This window comes from Pempheris klunzingeri, chromosome 4, assembly GCF_042242105.1.
Source record: "Pempheris klunzingeri isolate RE-2024b chromosome 4, fPemKlu1.hap1, whole genome shotgun sequence".
Lineage (NCBI taxonomy): Eukaryota > Metazoa > Chordata > Actinopteri > Acropomatiformes > Pempheridae > Pempheris > Pempheris klunzingeri.
This window is the reverse complement of record NC_092015.1, coordinates 24,430,718-24,453,472: the sequence shown is the minus strand read 5'-3', so window position 1 is coordinate 24,453,472 and position 22,755 is coordinate 24,430,718. Positions and strand designations below refer to the sequence as shown.

At 39.9% G+C, this 22,755-nt stretch overlaps 1 protein-coding gene across 1 annotated transcript in view; it reads right to left on the bottom strand.

Moving 5' to 3' along the window:
* LOC139199739 (protocadherin Fat 3-like) overlaps positions 1 to 22,755 on the bottom strand; it is a 130,068-nt gene that overhangs the window by 78,870 nt on the left and 28,443 nt on the right. Inside the window, exon 2 of the mRNA XM_070828868.1 lies at positions 13,905 to 14,225. Within this exon, the coding sequence (XP_070684969.1) occupies positions 13,905 to 14,225 (321 nt within the window). The remainder of the gene's footprint in view (positions 1 to 13,904; positions 14,226 to 22,755) is intronic.

Genomic DNA, 22,755 nt, shown 5'->3' with positions numbered 1-22,755 from the left:
TATCTGGGGACTTTGACATTATGGTCTGAACCAAAGAAGCATATTATTAGGTCCAAACATGCGCAAAGTTGCTCATGAGTCATCTTTAAAAAGTATTTCATCAGTTTGGTCATGGTTGGTTTGTTTTCTTCTGGCATATGTCATAAACACAGTTATCCAAACAAATGTCACCGTGACCTGATGTGTGAATCTTAGATCATATACATAATATATACAGGTTCAGAGGTGGAGCAGGTCGTCTATCAATCAGAGGGTCAGTGGTTTGACCCCCAACTCCTGTGAGTCAGCATGATGAAGTGTTCTTGACACTGCGCAAGACACTGAACTAACTTGTACAACTGTGTGAATGTGTGTGAAAGAATAGTCCCCTCCAACTTAGATTCCTCCTGAATGAATGATGTGTGAATGGGTGAATGAGGATGTGATGTAAAAGGGCCTTGACTGGTCAAAATGACTAGAAAGGCGCTATACAAATGCAGACCATATACCATTTTACTATGTACATTTCAAATCTGACTTTGGTTACATAATTTCTGATGATTTCTTGTGATAAAGCTAGAGTGAAGTTAAAAAAGCAAATGGGATACAGAGAGTTTTGTGAAATTCAGGAATGTGAAACAAGAAAGACAAATATATTCACAGCAAAGGCAAAAAAAATGCTACAGCATGGTTCTGATCACAGCAAGATCAGCTTCAGCATCCTAAATTAAAAGTCATAGCTGAAAGGTTGCTGGTTTCAAAAGGGGTTTTTCCAGCAACAGGGACTACAACTTACATTTCATGCAACCCAGTGTTGTAGAATGATAAATAAATGAACCTCCTACCTTAGTAAAAGACTACAAAATTACATTACAGTACATTATACACAGTTAGTCATACACATGGTGAAATATGGTCTTCTTCTTCACATTAAAAGTTCAGCATCTGGGAAACATTGTACATGTTGAGCATGAAGCATCATAGATGTCAGCACAGTCCACCACTGTCTGCCTCTTCCATCTCTCCTCCTCGCTTGGACAACCTCATGTGATTGCTGTGGATTATCCCTTGAGCACACCATAACCCCCAGTTACAGTGCATTTGGACGATTTGCAACCATGGCCTGATTATCTGACTGAACAGTGAATTTCTCACTATAAGTTGAGAGTCCATGTCCTAAGTAAAAGATTCTAGGTTACTGATGCATCCTTCATGACTATGGGTAAGATAGAATGCAAGAGTAACAGATGGATTGATGCTGCATCAGTAGTAATACTGATGCTACAGTATTCCAACCCTCCCCAGTAATCTTGAGCTTTGGGTAAAATTCAAAGAAATAAATTGTAGATACAAGCAGCCAAAATGAGTTTCCTTCCCAGGGTGTCAGGGATAACCTTAAGAGGCAGGGCGAACAGCTTGGGCATATGTAATAGGCATATGAGGTTCCTTTGGTTCCTTCTATGTTCCTACCGTGACTTGCAAGAATCCACTGCTGTATTGTAGTATGTAATATCATAAAACACATATGGTGGTATTACAGAAGAGAAACCTTCCTGGTTTGTTGTTAATCATGTCTTCAATCATTTTTAAAGTTGATTGATGGTGCTATATCTACCACATTGCTGAAGGCTGTTTGAGTAATAAATGCAAGCTTAACAATTAGAGAAAAACACTATTGATGATGAGAACAAGACTGTTGCATTTTATGCTACATTAGTCATGACATGCTAACAAGCCAGGAGCAGCTGACTCCAGTTTCTGTATCTGTTTGTACCGATTTATTAGCTTAAACAAGGCAGGAAATGTGACAGCAACCCACAACTACACACCCACACAAGCACACACACAATCTCAGTCTGTAAACTACTGTCTCTACTGTAGGTAACCAGCTGTCATGGCATAGCGTCAAAGTCACAGACAACACACATGAAATAAAAAAACATGCAAAGATTCATTGCATTACATGTTGCATCATTGCATAATATGAGTGTGTAAAATTACAATTGACTTGAGTGGCAAGCCATGGATCACAAATCAGAGAGGGAAGCAAGCACATTACAGTGGAAACAGCCTTGGGCAAATTAATATAAGGACACTACATTTTTCGTCGAATATGTTTGACATGTATGTGAGCCCCACATATGATAGCCAATGGATATAGTTCATATTTGAATATTTATTCATTTTGTCAACAGAAATGGGGTCGGCCAAATAAGAATAGACACTAAATGGGAACTTAGAGGCAGAAGATAGATAGAAGTGCATAGGGCAGAAGATAGCGGTATTGTTGGGGGATGTTAGGGACCAACAGCCGGATGAAAACAACAGGTTAATCCAGCTGTATGTGTCAGACTGAAAAAAAAAAGTAGATCAGGAACGATGTAAATAATTTAATTGAGTTAATTAAATGTATCTTTTCTCTTTGGTGTCTCTTCTGGCTGACAGTGGGAATATGAGAAGTGTATGCTGAAAAAGAAAAAGAAGAGCCTTTTTTATGAGGAAATCAAGGCTAAATGCTGATCATTTAGTCATGATAATCAACTCTGTTTAATAGCGAGACAGTCTGACCTTCCAACAAAAAGCTTTCCTCAAGGTCATCCACAAACAAACACACACGCACACACACACACACACACACACACACACACCTTCTCTCCTTTTCCGTACCCTGGCAGTCAAAAGCTTAATTTATGTAATGAGATTAGAATGGAAAAAGGGAGGTCAAGGCGTGGGAAGAAGGCTGGAAGATGTATGCCACCAAGAGTTTGAATAACTGTGGAAGGAATTTAAATCAGAGAAACTAAGCTTTGTTTCTCCGCACTCACTATTACCATGTGCTTTTACCATGTACATAACTTCTACCATTCTTTTAAGATTGACTCTTTACTGTGGTACTCTCATCTGTCACAAGAGGATCTGAAATAGAATACAAACTGAACCAAATTGGCACGGCGTTTTGTCATACTTTAATCAAAATTACATGGGCTCAAAGTTTGACTGTGTGTTAACCGGCAGCCATAAGCTTAACCGTTGTTACAAGATTTTGAGTGATAAAGGACAAGAAGCTTGCATGAAAGTCAGACATTGTACATATGCAGAACTCCAACCTCCACACTTACTTTCCAACTTGCTACATAAATAATACTGTCTGTCTGAATTGGCATAGAACATTTGCATTAGATGCAAATCCTGAGGTGTTGGAATTATCCAATATGGACATAATTTATAGGGATACTGTGCTGTATGTTTTATTCCGATCAATGTAATTGGTGGAGACACATCTACATAAACCTCTTTAAAATCACACAACCTCCTTTTTCATTTTAATTTTATATTATTCAACCAGTAGATACAGAACAAATCAATGAAGGTGGAGTAAAGGCTATATATATATATATATATATATATATATATAGCTATATAGGCTAATAGCTCCTAACATCTGTCACCACAGCAGGTTGCATGCAAGCCTTCAGTTTCAGCCACTTAACTCCCTTTACAGCTACCTGAAGGCTGCAGGTATAGGGACCATCTTCACTCTCAAATCTCAGTGACATATATTGTAATAGTGCAACTGCACATGTCAGATGCACTGTGATTACTTTGATTTAATCTTACACAACAAGCACCAAGCTGTAGTAAAATACAGACAATAATGTATGTTCTGTTGTGCATTACCATACAGGTTAATCATAATTGGTTACAAGAGTTTCTCATTTTAGGGAGTAAAACTATGAGGCAGAAAGGTTAAAGAAAGGGACAGATTCAGGATGCACTGGACAGCTGTTCACAAAAAACACCAATAGTGTTAAAACTTCAATCCTCTCTTTACATCCTTGAAACCCCTTGGGATCGCACTGTATCTATTCATGCAATTCTCAACGGTTAAGCTCTATACATGAGTTTCCAAAACTGAGCTCATGAGATATATATCTTGTCTTCCCCCCCATATATATATAGATGAGGCCTTCAGTTCTTTATCCAAATCAACTTTGGTATGGAAACACAGGCACCAGTGTAATGTATGTAGGCTATTTGTCATTTAACCCATGAAATATTAAACACACCCACAAATCCTTTAAAAACAAAAATATGAATATATATATATTTGCCCATAAAGTTGGAATAAAATGTTTTTTACCTCTTCTCATGAAATGATTGTGACAATGTCATTTATTCTTGACAAATAAAGTGTATATCTTCTCAACTTTATTGATCAAAATCTTCCAAGCATATCACAGTGAAACTTAAAGCCTGAATACACAGTTTGCAAAGGTTAATTGTGGTTTAACAAAATTGTCTGATTTTTAAAGAATTTATTTGCAAATTATGGTGGAAAATAAGTATTTGGTCAATAACAAAAGTGCATCTCAATACTTTGTTATATACCCTTTGTTGGCAATGACAGAGGTCAAACATTTTCTGTAAGTCTTCACAAGGTTTTCACACACTGTTGCTGGTATTTTGGCCCATTCCTCCATGCAGATCTCCTCTAGAGCAGTGATGTTTTGGGCTGTCGCTGGGCGACACGGACTTTCAACTCCCTCCAAAGATTTTCTATGGGGTTGAGATCTGGAGACTGGCTAGGCCACTTCAGGACCTTGAAATGCTTCTTACGAAGCCACTCCTTTGTTGCCCGCGCGGTGTGTTTGGGATCATTGTCATGCTGAAAGACCCAGCCACGTTTCATCTTCAATGCCCTTGCTGATGGAAGGAGGTTTTCACTCAAAATCTCACGATACATGGCCCCATTCATTCTTTCCTTTACATGGATCAGTCGTCCTGGTCCCTTTGCAGAAAAACAGCCCCAAAGCATGATGTTTCCACCCCCATGCTTCACAGTAGGTATGGTGTTCTTTGGATGCAACTCAGCATTCTTTCTCCTCCAAACACGACAAGTTGAGTTTTTACCAAAAAGTTCTATTTTGGTTTCATCTGACCATATGACATTCTCCCAATCCTCTTCTGGATCATCCATATGCTCTCTAGCAAACTTCAGACGGGCCTGGACATGTACTGGCTTAAGCAGGGGGACACGTCTGGCACTGCAGGATTTGAGTCCCTGGCGGCGTAGTGTGTTACTGATGGTAGCCTTTGTTACTTTGGTCCCAGCTCTCTGCAGGTCATTCACTAGGTCCCCCCGTGTGGTTCTGGGATTTTTGCTCACCGATCATTTTGATCCCATCTGATCCCATTTTCTTGTATGTCTTCCATTTTCTAATAATTGCTCCCACAGTTGATTTCTTCACACCAGGCTGTTTACCTATTGCAGATTCAGTCTTCCCAGCCTGGTGCAGGTCTACAATTTTGTTTCTGGTGTCCTTTGACAGCTCTTTGGTCTTGGCCATAGTGGAGTTTGGAGTGTGACTGTTTGAGGTTGTGGACAGGTGTCTTTTTGCTGTTGGTCTTCGTCCACGTTGCCTGCCACGGGAGTTTTCACATGTTGTCATGGTGACTGTTTACATTCCTCCCTCTGCCAACCCGACTTCGGCGTGTGACGTCATCCACTCCACCATAGCCCCGGTACAGACTCTACACCAGAGTGCACTCACTGCTATCTCTGTCTTCAACCATGTCACCATGGCAAAGGCACTGCCCAACTTCATCCAGTACGTGAACTGTTCCACGAGAGAGGAGAAGACCCTGGACTCTGGACTCACCTGATTATTATTATTGTTATTATTATTATTATTATTATAAAATACAGCTCCTCACTCAGAGTGTACATGTTGTTATATATTATTGTTGGTAGTAGTGGTATTATTTGTATCATTATTATTTTTATTATTATATAATACAGCTCACTCTGAGCGTACATGTTGTTATATATTATTATTAGTAGTAGTGGTATTATTTGTATTATTATTATTATTATAAAATACAGCTCCTCACTCTGAGTGTACATGTTGTTATATATAATTGTTAGTAGTAGTGGTATTATTTGTATTATTATTATTATTATTATTATTATTATTTTATAATACAGCTCCTCACTCTGAGTGTACATGTTGTTATATGTTGTTGTTGGTGGTAGTAGTATTATTACTATTATATAATACATCTCACTCTGAATGTACATGTTGTTATATGTTATTATTAGTAGTAGTGGTATTATTTGTATCATTATTATTATTATTATTATTATTATCAGTATTATTACTTTCGTGTTTGAAGTTTATTCTTATTCTTTTGGAGCTGTGTGTAACAAAAAGCAATTTCCCCCTGGGGATTATTAAAGTAATTCTGATTCTGATTCTGATTATACTGATAATGAGTTCAAACAAGTGCCATTAATACAGGTAACGAGTGGAGGACAGAGGAACCTCTTAAAGAAGAAGTTATAGGTCTGTGAGAGCCAGAAATCTTGCTTGTTTGTAGGTGACCAAATACTTATTTTACCAAGGAATTTACCAATTAATTCATTAAAAATCCTACAATGTGATTTCCTGGATTCTTTCCCCCCATTCTGTCTCTCATAGTTGAAGTGTACCTATGATGAAAATTACAGGCCTCTCTCATCTTGCACAATTGGTGGCTGACTAAATACTTTTTTGCCCCACTGTATATATATACAGTATATATATACAGTGGGGCCCCTTACAGATTTCTTCTGTTTTTGCTTTATTGTCACACTTACATGTTTCAGATCATCAAACCAATTTTAATATCAGACATAGATGACCTGAGTAAACACAAAAAGCTGTTTTTAAATGATGATTTCATTTATTAAGGGAAAAAAGCTATCCAAACCAACCTGGCCCTATGTGAAAAAGTAATTGCCCCCTCCTTGTTAAATCATGAATTAACTGTCATTAACCACATTTTTGAAAGCTGAGTTCAATTTCACTATCACTTAAATAGACAATATGAAGTAGGCTGAAAGATCTCAAAATGCAACACATCATGCCCCGATCTAAAGCAATTCAAGAACAGACAAGAAACAAAGTTATTGACATCTATCAGTCTGGAAAGGGTTACAAAGCCATTTCTAAGGCTTTGGGACTCCAGCGAACAACAGTGAGAGCCATTATCCCCAAATGGAGAAAACATGGAACAGTGGTGAACCTTCCCAGGACTACCGGCCTACCAAAATTACTCCAAGAGTGCATCAACGTCTCATGCAGGAGGTCACAAAAGAACCCCAAACAACATCTAAAGCACTGCAGGCCTCACTTGCCTCAGTTAAGGTCAGTGTCCATGATTCAACAATAAGAACGAGACTGGGCAAAAATGGCCTCCATGGGAGAGTTCCAAGGTGAAAACCACTGCTGACCAAAAAGAACACAACCATGAACCATGAATTCTGCTCTCTACCAGAAAATCTGACCTTAAGCACAAGCGCACTTGGGTTATGCAGCAGGACAATGATCCGAAGCAGCGGACCAGCAAGTCCACCTCTAAATAGCTCAAAAAAAACAAAGTGAAGGTTTTGGAGTGACCTAGTCCAAGTCCGGACTTAAATCCAATTGAGATGCTGTGGCATGACCTTAAACAGGCCATTCATGCTCGAAAACCCTCCAATGTGGCTGAATTAAGACAATTCTGCAAAGACGAGTGGGCCAAAATTCCCCCACAGCGATGTGAAAGACTCATCGCCAGTTATTGCAAACACTTGGTTGCAGTTGTTGCCGCCAAGGGTGGCACAATCAGTTATTAGGTTTAGGGGGCAATTACTTTTTCACATAGGGCCAGGTTGGTTTGGATAGCTTTTTTCCCTTAATAAATGAAATCATCATTTAAAAACAGCTTTTTGTGTTTACTCAGGTCATCTATGTCTGATATTAAAATTGGTTTGATGATCTGAAACATGTAAGTGTGACAATAAAGCAAAAACAGAAAAAATCTGTAAGGGGGCAAATACTTTTTCACATCACTGTATATATATATATATACATATACACTGTTGCCCATAAAGTTGGAATAATTGTTCAATACGCGCAATTTTGTTAAAGCCTGAATACACAGTTTGCAAAGGTTAATTGTGGTTTAAGTTTCACTGTGATATGTTTGGAAGATTTTGATCAATAAAGTTGAGAAGATATACACTTTATTTATCAAGAATAAATGACATTGTCACAATCATTTCATGAGAAGAGGTAAAAAAAAGATTTTATTCCAACTTTATGGGCAAATATATATATATATATATATATATATATATATATATATATATACACACACACACACACACACACACACATATATATATATATATATATATATACATACATTCATATTTTTGTTTTTAAAGGATTTGTGGGTGTGTTTAATATTTCATGGGTTAAATGACAAATAGCCTACATACATTACACTGGTGCCTGTGTTTCCATACCAAAGTTACTGCTTTTTGTGTTTACTCAGGTCATCTTTGTCTGATATTAAAATTGGTTTGATGATCTGGAACATGTAAGTGTGACAAAAAAGCAAAGTGTGTGTATGTGGCCACGCTAGAGCGGTGACGTCATCGCTAGAGCGTGGAGGAGCGGAAAAATCACATGAAACTTTTGTCTTAAACTCGCTGGTTTGGCCGAACCGTTTCACCCACAGTCACAGTTTATCACTCAAAATGTAGGTTAAGTCCTTGGACACGCAGTCATGTGGCTCAGAACACACAGAAACACACGCAGCGCTTGGACGAGCCTCGGCGCGACGGGAGAGCCGACTGACTGCCTCATTGACTGCCATGTTAAAATGACAGAGGAGGGAGGGAGAGAGAAACACTTCTCTTACCTGCTAGCAAGCGCTCATTTCACAAGATAGAGACCTTAGATTACATCTACATGTTCAGGAGACTCTCTTATGTCCACTGGTCTGCACTTTATGGCTGTGACATGGACCGTTTTCAGTAAAACCTGCATTTTCAGAGGTGTGTGAATCTCTGTAAGACAGAGCTCAGCTCACTGATGGAGCTCCGGCTAGGGGCGTTCAGGGACAGTTGGACATTCCAGCGTCCTCGCGCTAAACGTGTCTCCTTGCCGTGTGCTAATTTTTTTAACAGATAAACACAAACTGTGTGTTTTAGATCGTTAATTAAGTAATCAATTAAGAGATCACACATTCAGAACATAGAACTTTGTAGATACTTTATCACTGATAAAAGTAAAACCTGCATTTTCAGAGGTGTGTCATCCCAATGAAAACAGAACCATCAGTAAGGGAGCATGAGACGAGCAGCAGCATATTACTGACGTTTGGCCCACTAGGTAACAGCAGAGCTATGTGAAAGGAGCAGGGCAACAATAGAGCAGGATTTCAGCGTGGCAGTTGCGGAGCGGCATGGCAACGGCAGCAGACAGCATTCACATCGCAATTTCACTTTCTAGTTATTAGTCATATTCCTATTGTCAGTACTATAGTTGCTGTTAGTATTTTGGTCTCTCTCTCTCTCTGTCTCTGTCTGTCTGTCTGTCCAATCTCCACCCAACACAGACCCCGACAGAAAGCCGCCCACCTCTGAGTCTGGTTCTGTTCGAGGTTTCTTCAGTTAAAGGGGAGTTCTTCCTGACACTGTTGCCTAATATAATATCTGATGCTTGCTTGCTGAATTGGTGCTATATAGATAAAGACTGATTGATTGATTGACTGATTGATTACAAGTAGTAGGGTTAAAATGTTAGATTGGGAATGTGAACTTCCTTAGAAACTGCTCTTTCCTGCAAAACTTAACATTTCAGTTGTGACCTAGTTACTGCACTATTGTGTGCCTAAACAGTAAGCCATCACAAATGGTTTAGCAAACTTCACAGGTCCAACACCCAGCTGACTAGGTCCAAATTGTTTTCAGCTTAAGTGGGTTGAATGAGGTGCTGTTGTGTTGCTGCAGGTCTCAGGTCTGTTTGTGAATAGGTCTAACACCTTGAGTGAATCCAGACACACTCTGTATCAGCTCTGACTACATCTATAGTGAGACTACACATGTACAGTAAATTGAACATTTGACTTTTATTGGACAGGCAAGAAGAAGGCAGACGAGAAAAGACACGAGGCACACAAAGAAGACATGAAGGGACAAAGGAAGGAAGAAAGTAAGGAGAAGAGGAATGACTAGAGGTGATGAAATGAATACTTAAATACATTGGGAACACAAATCTCATATAATGGAACACATTGGGTGTGTGTGTGTGTGTGTGTGTGTGTGTGTGTGTGTGTGTGTGTGTGTGTGTGTGTGTGTGTGTGTGTGTTGATTACCATATAGATAGGATTGCTGAAGCCTGAGTGATGAATGAAGGGCTTAGGGCTTCCACAATAACTACAATTTACTTACAGTATAAAAGTGCACAGAGAGAGGAGGAAGGGTGACAGCATAAGATTATAGAGGTCAATGACATAAAGTGATGGGACAACTGACGAAATTCAAGCACTTCACTGTCTGCTGTTCAAGGTAATGATGTCTGGGGTGTTTGGGATTCACCTTTTAGAAATATATTAATGTTCCAGAAATTCCAGGAACCTTACGTGTTGACGATTTATTCCATTTTCCCTTTAGTTTAGGGAAGCACAACACCATCCTTTGAGAAATCAGAAAATTCTGCCATCCCACAGTTCTTTGCTCCATTAGTAGTCCTGACACACTAATTTATTGCCTTAAACAAGCTTTGGGTGGCTGTTTGAAGCAAATTTAAGTTACATCATCAACGCTGATGGAGGAGATGGTCATGAAAACATCTTAAAAATCTTTAAATGTTGCTCTTCATTAAATATAAGAGTGCAGTCCTGTTAATGTCAGTTAATTAATGTGACCTTTTGCTTTAGTCAGTAAATATTACTAAAAATGTGCTAAAGGTTTTGTGTTATTATTATTGGCAATTGTTTTTCTGAGAAGCTGTGCTTTTTTGGCTTTTGAACTAAGGCCTAGTGAAAGCAGCAAAACAACCACCTCAGCTGCAGTCCTCCATTAGTGTCTACACTGGATATTTTGATCCACAGAACTGCTATACTTGCATAGCCTAATACACAATCATCTCCTCAAATGTATAAGTGGAAAAAAATAGTATTTTAGCAGATAATGCAGGATAGTGCACATAGCTTCTATCAGTATGAAATACTGAAATGAATATTTTGAAGGCATCGAAACATGTTTATATGTAATCATGGCCAATAAATAGCTTTTTCAAGGAGAAATCTAGCTGACAAAACCAGGTTTTTCTACTCCCTAGCCCCAGTCGTGGAGACCAGGTTTCTCAAATGTTTAAGAAATCAGGTTACTGCAGTAAGCAGACTATAACCCAGTTACTTAATCGCTTGAAAACACACTTAAAGAACTACATATATTTCATACTGTCAGACAATGTAGAATAAAATGATTTTCCTACTTTAGGGTAAAAAAGATATCAGTGGGTATATGGCCTAAAGAATTGTGCTTTGTTATCAGAGTAGCATAGCTCTTTTAAGGAATAGCTGTCATGATCTGCTCCTGTTCTCCCCTTCTTTGTGTTGGATTCAAGACTATTGTATGACTCCCCTGTTGTGTTTGTATTTTGTAGTATGGTTCTAGTTCAGTTCCTTCATTCTTTGCTGTGTAGTCACCACCTCATTCGTTACCTCCTGTCGTTGTGTGTTTTCCTGCCCCTATGATTGTCTGCACCTGTTCAATGTTAACCTCACTCGTCTTGACTCCCTTCATCAGTCAGCCTTTACTTATATACATACCCGGGAAATAGTTTGCTCCTTGTCAATTTGTCCCTTGTACATAGTTGGTTTCTGCTCATGTTAGTTCGCCACAGTTTTTGTGCCTTTTCCTGGATGCACACCTCCGCCTGCCTGCCTATGCTTTGTTTGTAAGATCTTTTTATTGTTAAACTCTTTAAAGAGCTTCAACTATCTCCATTTGGGTCCTTTCTGGCAACCACTTGACAAAAGCTCAGTGTGTAGTGTGTGTGAGCATAGCAAGTGTGTGGTTGAGCAAGGTTCTGGCGATCAAAAGCAGAGTCAGGTTAGCAGTAAAACTGTAAACCTAGCAGCGAGTTCCGTTAAAAATACAGTTTTTCTATGCTGCAACTCGTCAAGACCCAAGCTAAGTTCCTTTGTCTTCCTTACCAACTGCTGAGTAAAGTAAATGAGGTTCATCTTGATGTTTAGGAACAGTTGGTGGCATGTTCAGTGTGACAGAGGCGCATGACCCTATGCAGTGTGTGTAGACCGAATTCTTAAACAGTGCAAACACTTCAGCAAAATGAGCTGTGAGAGTAGCTTCACAGCCACAGCCTGTCAACTACTGTTGTGGTTACAACAGCATATCATCCAAATGGAATATGCTGCGCATCTATTACAGAGGGTCACTATGGCACCATAGAAAGAGAAATTTGATTAGAATTAGAGAGAAAATGATATGAGAATAGTTGGAGAGCAAAAAAAGGATAATCAGGCAGATGGAAAGAAGAAATAAACATAACAAATCAGAGAGCAAGAGTGATACAGATGCACAGATGATCTGCAGTCCCTCATCAATGTTTTATAAAGACAAAATCAAATATACAACATCCGCCATTGAAACAGGAAGAGACAGAAATGTGACTTAAAAAAATACACCTATCAAGAGTCGGAAGTGTGATGGCAGAAAGAGATCATGAGGAGATGAAAGATGACAATACAAAAGCAAAGCGGAAGAATCTCTTTAATAAAGGCAGAGGGGGGGAGAGAAAGGAGTAGTGTCTTGACACAAAGGGGTGGAATATTATCAAATTCAAAGCAAAGGGATCTTGACTAAAGAAAAAATAAATATAGCAGCAGCCAATTATATCTCCTCCACTCTTCGAGCCTTATCTGCAGAGCAAACTGTATATGAGGCAGTTTGTGTAGGGGATTTTTGTGTTCATGTTCCACAGACAATGTTGCAGATGCTGTTGTTATTTCTCTCACCATTTGAATATTCCTCCTTTATTTGCCTCAACACCAGTGATGCGGCAAATACCTCCGATTAGATGTATGTACTGTAATGTTATCACCTCACTGAAGGCCAGTAATGAAAGAAATGTCGTACACTCCCAATAAGTTGAACAGTTGATAGGGCGAGAGATGTGCTACATAATCCAACTACATCAAAATAAAAGCCATGGTTTACAACAAATATAGTGCAATTACTGTAAAAATTGTGTAACATTTACAAGTGGAATTAGGACTGTTATATGTAGAAAACTGGACATAAACAACGAGCAAACAAACTGATGTGCTGTAAGTAAAACAGCAGCTATTCTTTTATCATCTAATTCATCAGGGTTTGATGTAGAACAGTTCTGAAGTTTTACATTCTGTTTTGCCCTCATCTCCCTCCAATATACTGTTTCTTTCCTTCCGTGTCTTTCCCTTTTTTAGCATATATTACAGTGTAGTGATGAGGTACAGGAACATGCTAGAATTTCACTGGATTTCAACAGTTGTCTGTCATAACTGTGAACGTGGCCCACTGTTTTGTCCCTGTGTTAGTTCAGTATGTGGTCCTTTCTGGCAGGTAAGACTAAAAAAATCTGCATGGAGAGTCAAGTCTTTGTCTGTTTCTATTAATCTAAAGGCCTGTTTGTAGCTTTAGATATGCTCTCCACCACCACAATCAAAACACCAAATGAGGGAACATCTTTTAGAAGAACTATTTTTGTTGTAAGCCAAGGCTTTTAGTTCTTTATTTTTTATTTATGTTAATTTGTCTTTTTCTTTGGCACACGTTTGTATTTTACAGTGCATTGGTTGTAGAGTACAATTTACCTCTGTAAGGTTACATTAATGCAGTAATGTTACTTTAGGGAAGATCTAGTGGGATATTTAAATGCTTAACCCTTATCCTAACCCTTATGACATGCATGTCTGAGGCTTTATGTGACCCTAACTCTGCACTGGCCGACCAGCGGGCCACTGGATTTTTAAGGTAAGCTGATTAGGGTCCAGATAAATGATACAGCATCATCTTGGTGCACACACACACCATTACTCACCAGTGCGGGTGTTGATGGAGAAGAAGTTCTGTGGGTTTCCGCTGATGATGCGGTAGTTCAGTCTATCAGTGCCAGGGGGAGTGGCATCAGGGTCCTGGGCCTGGATCTGGATCACAGAAACGTCCCGTGGAGAGTTCTCAGGTACTGAGGGCCGGTACATAGGCTCTGAGGTCAGTGGGGCATTGTCGTTAACATCCTCCACCTGGATGAACACCTCAATAGTGGTGAACTGCGGAACCACGCCATGGTCACTGGCATACACCGTTAGCCAATAGGAGTCCTTGGTCTCACGGTCCAACATATCAGTGGTGTAGATCACCCCTGGTGGAGGAAGAGACAAAGATGGCTAAAATGTTCTGTTTATTTCTGCTTGATTTCTTTGACGTCCTCAACACAACAAGGAATGAAATAGTGAGGGAAGAAGGAGAAATAGCCTGAGGATCCCACAGAAACAAACACACTGCCACTTTAATGGACCAACACATCATATCATGTATATCCAATTCAATTCAATTCAATTCAATTCAATTTTATTTGTATAGCCCAATATCACAACAGAGTGTCTCATAGTGCTTTACAAAGTTCACTGAAATAAACAAGTGTAACCACAATTCATTATTAGCACAATGCTCTTTAATATGTTCAAGAGCTGTGTCCTTGTTCTTCCTGCTTTTTCTCTAAAAAACCCACAGAACACATTGTCAACAGGTTCCCTATGGACTACTTTTTTGGTAGAAAGTAACTCCTGAGCAGAAAAGTCATGTTCTCAATTTTTGACAGAGGTTTAATCACTACAAGCCTGTGCATATTAAACCAAAACTATCAGCAGGGATCCATGCCACTAGAAGGAAGTGAGACTTCTGAGACTTATTTTTCTAATTTAGGTGGTTGTTGTTGCTGCACGAAGAAGCTCTTTGCTTTGGTCAATGCGAGAGTTTTGCTAGAAAGCCTGTTTTATACATAGCTGATGTTTGCAACTTGTAACTGCATGTTGGGGCTACAGTTGCTAGAGATATATTCCATTAGAACTACAATAACAGTGATTTGTCAGCATGGGCTGCTTGTATTTTCTCCTATAGACAAAATAACTTAAGTTGAAAGAAGGTTCAGTTATCTCCTTGTCACTGTCACATCTAGCAAAGGCTCCTTGTGTCAGCTATTAATCCAGTTTACATTGAAGCAAGGGCGCCAGAGCAGATAACTGCTGTAGGTAAGGCATAACCCCCAAACATGAGTCAAGCTAAAGAAAAACTGCCTGGGCAATAACTAGTAAAAGCAGAGCACCCACCACTGCATGACTCTTCAGTCCTCAGCTCAGTAGCCAATATCTACAGATGTAGCTTACCAGACAATTTTCTGCTGCAGAATGCTGGAAATGTGAACTATAGAGTTTCTGAATGAGTCTCTCCTTGAATGAATCCACTGGCATGAGAAATGTGAGGTGTGCTAGCCAGGAAGAGCAGCAGCAATTTGTCATCATGTAAGTTATTTCCAAAGCACCCCGAACACTGACTGATGTCACCCACAGCAAGACAAGGTTGGTCGAACAGTGCAAAGGAAGTGCTTTTCTGAAAAAAATATGTTCCCTGTAGAGGCTCATTGACGGATGAAACACATTGTAACTATTTCAGCACATCCTATCCACTCCTATCTTCAAAAAGCACTTCTATGTGGAATCCTCCGTGCTGTTCATTATTGCTAATACACAAAACGCATGCGCGCGCACACACACACACACACACACACACAGAAGTGGCCAATAAATTCTGATTCTGTTTATTGTGACCAATACATTTTGTTTATTCGTTTATCCATGTACTGAACATCACTACAAATCACTTCTGCAGCATAATCCACCTCTTTACTGTCCATTCCAAAGATTAGCTTGATCGACTTTAATTGTAAAAAAAATATGGGTTTATAAGTACACTGCCTCAAACACAGTTTCAACAGCCACCTTTAAGTGACACAAAATGCTAATTTTGATGGAAAGAGTGTAATTGTAAATAAAACTAATAAACCTCACACAACTTTCACTTGATCCTATTTTTATCAAAAGAAAAAAAACACCAAGGTAAACTGCCCTCTATCACCACACCCTACACACAGGCAGGGGAGAGAAACAGTGCATCATTGTTTTTGTCCTGTGGGACAAATGAATGTTCAAGGTTAGCTGTAATTAATTCAGAGTTGCCCTGTTCTGTGTTCTTTCTGCCTCACTGTTCATTCATCTCTGCCTCCCTCTGGCCCCTGGCTGCACTACAATTAATAGCTATGCACCATGCTAAAATATTGCTTCTAATAGCCTAAACTCCTGCTTACAAGCCTGCTTTCCAATTAAGAGTATAGAATTAACTACAAATGCCACCGGAATGCTAGACATAAAACACATTGGAGAGCAGAGAGTGACATAGTCTACATCATCATCCAATCAGCTTCCTCACAGCACAGAGCAGAAACAAAGCAGAGCTGCTGCAATGCTGCAGCAAGCAACTGAAAGCTGTGTGATAGAGAATGGAAATATGGCAAATATGTTACAGTCTGTGAGCTATGAGCCATTTGATTCATATACAAAGTTCACAAACATGGGCTGTCTAACCACGCTGCCCTATCTTGAAAGAAAAACATCTGCTTTAATGCTAATATATTTGAGGAATTTACCTTCATGTATTAATTAGTGTTGTTTTAGGTACTGCATCTTCCTATTACTTATTGGTCGACATATGCAGTGACAGGGTATGTCTCTCATCTGTGAAAATCAGACAATAATGTCAACTACGCTACTGTATCAGTCGGGTCCTAATCATTATTACAGCACACAGTAAGCTAAAATTGAAATTCTATTGAGAGCACATGCAATATTATCAAATTCAGTGCTTTAACATTTCCAATCCATTCACCATAAGCAATACCAGAGACATCAAACAGGCAGTACTGTTTTTTATTGGCCTATTTCCAGTCTCTATCCCATTAGAGCTGCATGCTGCTGCCAGCAGACACCAGCAGCCCCAGTTTCATCTAGTTGTGGAGGGCTGGAGCTCATTCCTAACTGGTACATATTAATCTTAAAATGGTTATACAGTAGTGGATGATAATGGAAAACAAACTTCAAATCGCATCACCATTTTAGCTGTGCAGCATGTTTTGTCATGTGGAAATCATTTTGTTTATTCATAATGTCAAAAGGACTCATATTATATATCAAATTTGATTTCATTCACACAGAGTTGACTGCTCATGTTGAACTCTATCACAAAGTAGAAGATGGCTATCCTTTCAGCTAATGCTGGTCATATAATTCTTCTTTGGTGAATTAAAGATTCTAGAGTCACATGATCAGATCAATGCTGTAACTGTGGTATTTAAAGCCAGCTTCTGGTGCTGCTTATAAACTGGAAAACTCTGGCAGCTCCGTCATGCCAAGAAAAAGGGGAAAACAAAAATAGGGACTGGATCCTGTACAACACACTGACAAAGGAGATCAGAGTAGCAAAGGGGTGCTATACTAAAAAGCTGAGAAACCATTTCTCAGCCAACGATCCGGCATCAGTGTGGAGAGGCCTGAAAGACATCTCTAACTACTGGCGACCCCCCCACCACCACCACGCTGTGGAGAACCACAACTGCCTCACAACCTGAATGAGTTCTACTGTAGGTTTGACAAACCCACTTTCACGCCCTCTCCCACTGCGACTTCAGACAACCACCTACACCCTCCCAAACTGACCCCCTACCTGCATTCAGGATCTGTGAGGAGGATGTGAGTCAGCTCTTTCAGAGACAGAAGATCAGTGTCCCCCTCTCCTGTCTGAAAGTCTGTGCTGACCAGCTGACCATCTTCACGTAGATCTTCAACAGATCACTATAGTTGTGTGAAGTCCCCTCCTGCTTCAAACACTCCACAATCATCCCGGTCCCCAAGAAACCCTCTATCACAGGATTAAATGACCACAGGCCAGTTGCCCCGACGTCTGTGGTCATGAAAGCCTTCGAAAGGTGTTGAAACACCTGAAGAACATAACAGGACCCCTAATGGACCCCCTGCAGTTTCCCAAGCGGCCAAACAGATCAGTGGATGATGCAGTCAACATGGGACTGCACTACAACCTGCAACACCTTGACTTGCCAGGGTCATATGCCAGGATCCTGTTTGTGGACTTCAGTTTGGTGTTCAACACCATCATCCCAGAAGTCATCTGCTCCAATCTCACCCAGCTCACTCTGCCAGCCCCCACCTGTCAGTAGATCAAAGACTTCCTGACAGCAGGTGAGGCTGGGGAACATCACATCCAGCACCCAGACAATCAGCACTGATGTCCCACCCAGGGATGTGTGCTCTCCCCTCTGCTCTTCTCCCAGTATACCAATGACTGCACCTCAGGAGACCCGTCTGTTAAACCCCTGAAGTTTGCATAAGACACAACGGTCATCAGCCAGAGACTGTGACAAGTCTGCATACAGACGAATGGTGGAACAGCTGGTCTTCTGGTGTGGTCAGAACAACCTAGAGCTGAACAAGCTCAAAACCGAGGAGATGACAGTAGACTTCAGGAGGAGCCCCCCAATACTGCCCCTCCCACCATACTCAACAGCACCGGGGCAGCCATGAAGACCTTCAGGTTTCTGGGATCCACAATCTCCCAGGACCTGAAGTGGTCGCCAAACATCGAGTCCATCCTCAAAAAGGCCCAGCAGAGGATGTATTTCCCGTGCCAGCTCAGGAAGTTCAACCTGGAGCTGCTAATCTAGTTCTACTATGCAGTCTTCCAGTCTGTTCTCTGTATTTCACTGTCTGCTTTGGATCGGCTACCCAGCAAGACAGGAACAGACTACAATGGACTGTCAGGACTGCAGAGAAAATCATCTGTGCCAACCTGCCTTCCATCCAGGACTTATACACATTTAGAGTCAGGGAACAGGCAGGAAACATCATTTCAGACCCATCACACCCTGAACACAACCTGTTCCAACTCCTCCCCTCCCCGCAGGCAGGCGCTACAGATCACTGCACGCCAAAACAACCAGACACAGAAACAGCTTCTATCAGGCCATCGGCCAAAGGCTATCGCACTACTGAACATTTAAATCTGTCACAGTGTTAGAAACAAATCTTCTTCTTCACACTCTTTGTCATAGTTTTTTTTTACATCTATACTTCTATATATATATATTTACATAAACCTTAAATGTGTATTTATTTGCTTAAGTTAAATGTGTGTTTACTTTGTTCAGCTTTGTTGTTCTTGTCTCCCTTTTTGTCTGTTTATGTGTAAGTATACTGTTCATATACTTGGCCAACAAAAAGCTGATTCTGATTCGAAACTTTATAATATGCCCTCTGGTGTGACTGGGCAGCAAGACAGGGTTCATTACAAAAAAAAATTGATTTTGGGATATCAAAAATAAATGGGAACATTATAATTGGGTGCTGTATAACATTGATAACATTTTAGTTTAATTTATAATATTAAGATTTCATCATATTCCTAATTTTCAGCCCAGTCCTTCAGACTGACACTGTTTAAGCGCAGTTCTGTACATTGGGACCAATAAATGAAATGACTATGATAAAATGCTTAACTAAAAGAGCTCAGCCTTCCTCAATTTTGACTCTAGCCGTAGTAAAGTGTGAGGCTTTTGAACCTGACTGGCCTGAGGGCTGCTGGGTATCCAGGGAAGTGCATTTCAACAGGCCAGATGAAGTGAGTGTCAGTCTTAATTGGGAATTAGGAGAAGATTAATTAAGGCAGTGATTATCATTTGCACTAATCCAAAGGAGTGGAGGCCCTTTGTACTTCACTAGGCAGGCACTCACTGTCTTTTATTTCTGCATGCTCCAAAGTCTGCATGCCTGCTAAGGCTGGAGGCAAATGCATCCAATTTGCAGTATTGCTTCATGTAAACAGTGACGGGTGTGTGTCTGTGTGTATGGTGTGTGTGTGTGTCTGTGTGTGTGTGTGTGTGTGTCCGTCCGTGTGTGTACATTAGCAATGCAAATATTATTTGAATTGTCCTAAAGTACTAGTGAGTTAGTCCATGTGGTGCTGACCATCCAGCCACATCTACTGTTATGTGTCTCATCTTTGACGTTTCTTCACAGATATGCATGTTTTAATGTACATGACACTGGTATAGTGATGAAGCCTTCACAAACAACACTATATCTGTATTTGTTGGGACAGCAAAATGTTTGTGCCCGTGTTAGTAGATAAAACCATTGGTGGGCATTCTTCCATTACTAACACTCCTGTTGGATATTGATGCATTTCGTCTAAAGTCAATATCCCACTCCTGATTGGGCAGAGCACTGCATGTACATATCAAAAGCACCCACACCAAACAGGCCAGGTTTTATTATACTTCCACACCACCGATAACAGTGGTCAAAGGAATTATGTTTTCAAGCTGTCCACCCACCCAACCGTCTGTCCTTAGGTCTGTCAAATTCTCATGAAATCAATATCTCAGCAACATTATGAGGGAATTTGTACATACATGGCACAAATGCCCACTTAGATGAACTGATTAGAATTTGGTTGAGAGGTTAGAATCAATGTTATGTCACAAAATTTTTGTTTAAACATAACCTGAGAAGAATTCATATGCTGATTTTGACAACATTTCATACAAATGTCTAAAAGGATAAAACAAGGTTAAATGTCAACTTCACTGTGACATCACGATGTTCTGCAAAAACACTTTTCTGGCCTTTACTCAATGCCATAACTCAAGAACAGAAGGGGAGATTGTGATACCTTCATACCTTTTTATAGGTAGGTCTGGGCACACATGATTGTAAACAGCATGTTGAATGGGTGGCAGTTTCATTGGTTTTGTTTGAATGTGCAGCGGGAGTAAATTGCCCTTCGACATTTTGTTGCACTACTTCTGAAAAAAGTTTTCCTACAAATTTGTAAGCATGAAAGACCCTCATGATACTCACATAGCAAGCAAACATCATAGATGTGCAAGGGGCACAGCTGCTGGACCCTCTAGCCTCTTTAGTAGCACAAACTCAGTTAGACAGGGCTCCTAGTCTAAAGACAAGTCTTTTCTCTGGTGGCAAAATACCCTGATAACATCCATTATACCATTTAGCCACTCACACTCAAGGGCTATATTCAATTATGCAGTTCATATTTGAGATATCCATCCCTGTGCTCAAGTGTACAGTCATTGTTGACCAAACAGCAGGGCTCCTGGGACCTTTTATTGGCCCAGTTGATCATCCTTTCTTGGTTTCACCTTTTTAATAGCCTGAGAGATTCAGCTGAGTCAAAAGATTACTCTACATCACCAGAGGACTTTTCTTTCCTCACTATACTCTTCTGACCAGGTCAAACTAAGCCATCTCTTCTGAAAATTTCAACCGTACCACACTATTTCACTGATAGCAAAAAAAGTAATCCCCCAGTGGAGAAAATAAAGAGTGAGCGGATAAGTGAGTACAGTGAGAAAGACTAGGTCATACTGTATGCATGAGCTTGTTTTGAAGTCAGAGCATCCAACACCAGATATTACTTCTTCAGTCCACTGAGAGGCTAAGAAGAGAGGCTAAGAAATGCATTGATTGAACAATAGACCACAAAGTCAGGGATGTGGTTGTGTACACACCTGAAAATGATAATGCAATTGACAATGGACTAAAGGTGTGACTATGAAAAAAATGATGAATTAATTATTATGAACGCCATCAAAGTAATTTTCAGTCACAGAGATGGTTTCAACCTGGTGTGATAGACATCTGCCTACATCAAGACTGACCAAGTGTGATTACTAAAGCCACATGTCCACCCAAAGTACCCTGAACTTTTAGTTCCAAGCACATTTTTTTTTCAAGGAACTAAAAGGTTCCATTGTTGTTTTTTGCGTTTCCATACGACCCACAAAGAATAGGCAAATTACTGCACTGACAAATGAAAAAGCAGCTGCTGTTTTTATGCTGTTGTTAGTTTTGGCTTATCATTGGTTTACAAATGTGATTGGAGAGATTTATGATGTGTCCTGAGTAATCAGAAATCCTCTGCAACACTAACATGTCATTAAGAGAGTAAATGTGTGTCAAGATATCTGAATTTTACTAAACTATGTAAAGATATGATATATGCATACATGCAGATTAGGATAACTTCAGAGCCGATCCACATATCACTGCAGTACAAACAGTTGGCTCAACAGCTTCAGATTGTGGCTGAAATAAAATTCTGCAAGCATTTGACCAATCAGAAATTGCCAGTGCTGCAAGCCCCACCCCAAAAGTTCCTGCAGTTTGGAAAAATACAACCTCCCTCTCTGAGGGGTAAAATAATGTCCCTTGAACTTGGAATGTTAGGCAGCATGCGTGATTTTGTTAACTGTAATATTTACCACATTCATTATCATTGCTTTGGCACAAAAAAGAAAGTACAGCTGTGGGAGAAGGGAATGTCATCCGCTTTGAATGTGTTTGGTCATAAAACAAAGGACAAAATTAAATGTTGAGTTGATGATAGTGCTAGACTAAAAGTTCCAGGATCCCTGAATTTATTACATGTCATCCTGAGGGAGGAATTCATGGTAAAGTTGGCAAGACATTTCTGTCAAAACCACAAATGTGGACTATGATGCTCTGTATAAAAAATCCTGACAATTAATCCAATAGTTATTTGGATATTTCAGTCTAAAGTGGTGAACCTAACAACTGACAAACAAGGCAACATGGTCATCTCCACACACAGTCTGTGTAAATCTGCAATGAGTCTAGGTTTGACCATTACTAGTCTAGGTTTAACATTCATCAACATCTTTGTCAGTTGATCCAGAAATTCCTCACCTGAGAAAAGTGGTTGTGAAAAGGTTGTGAGAGCAATCC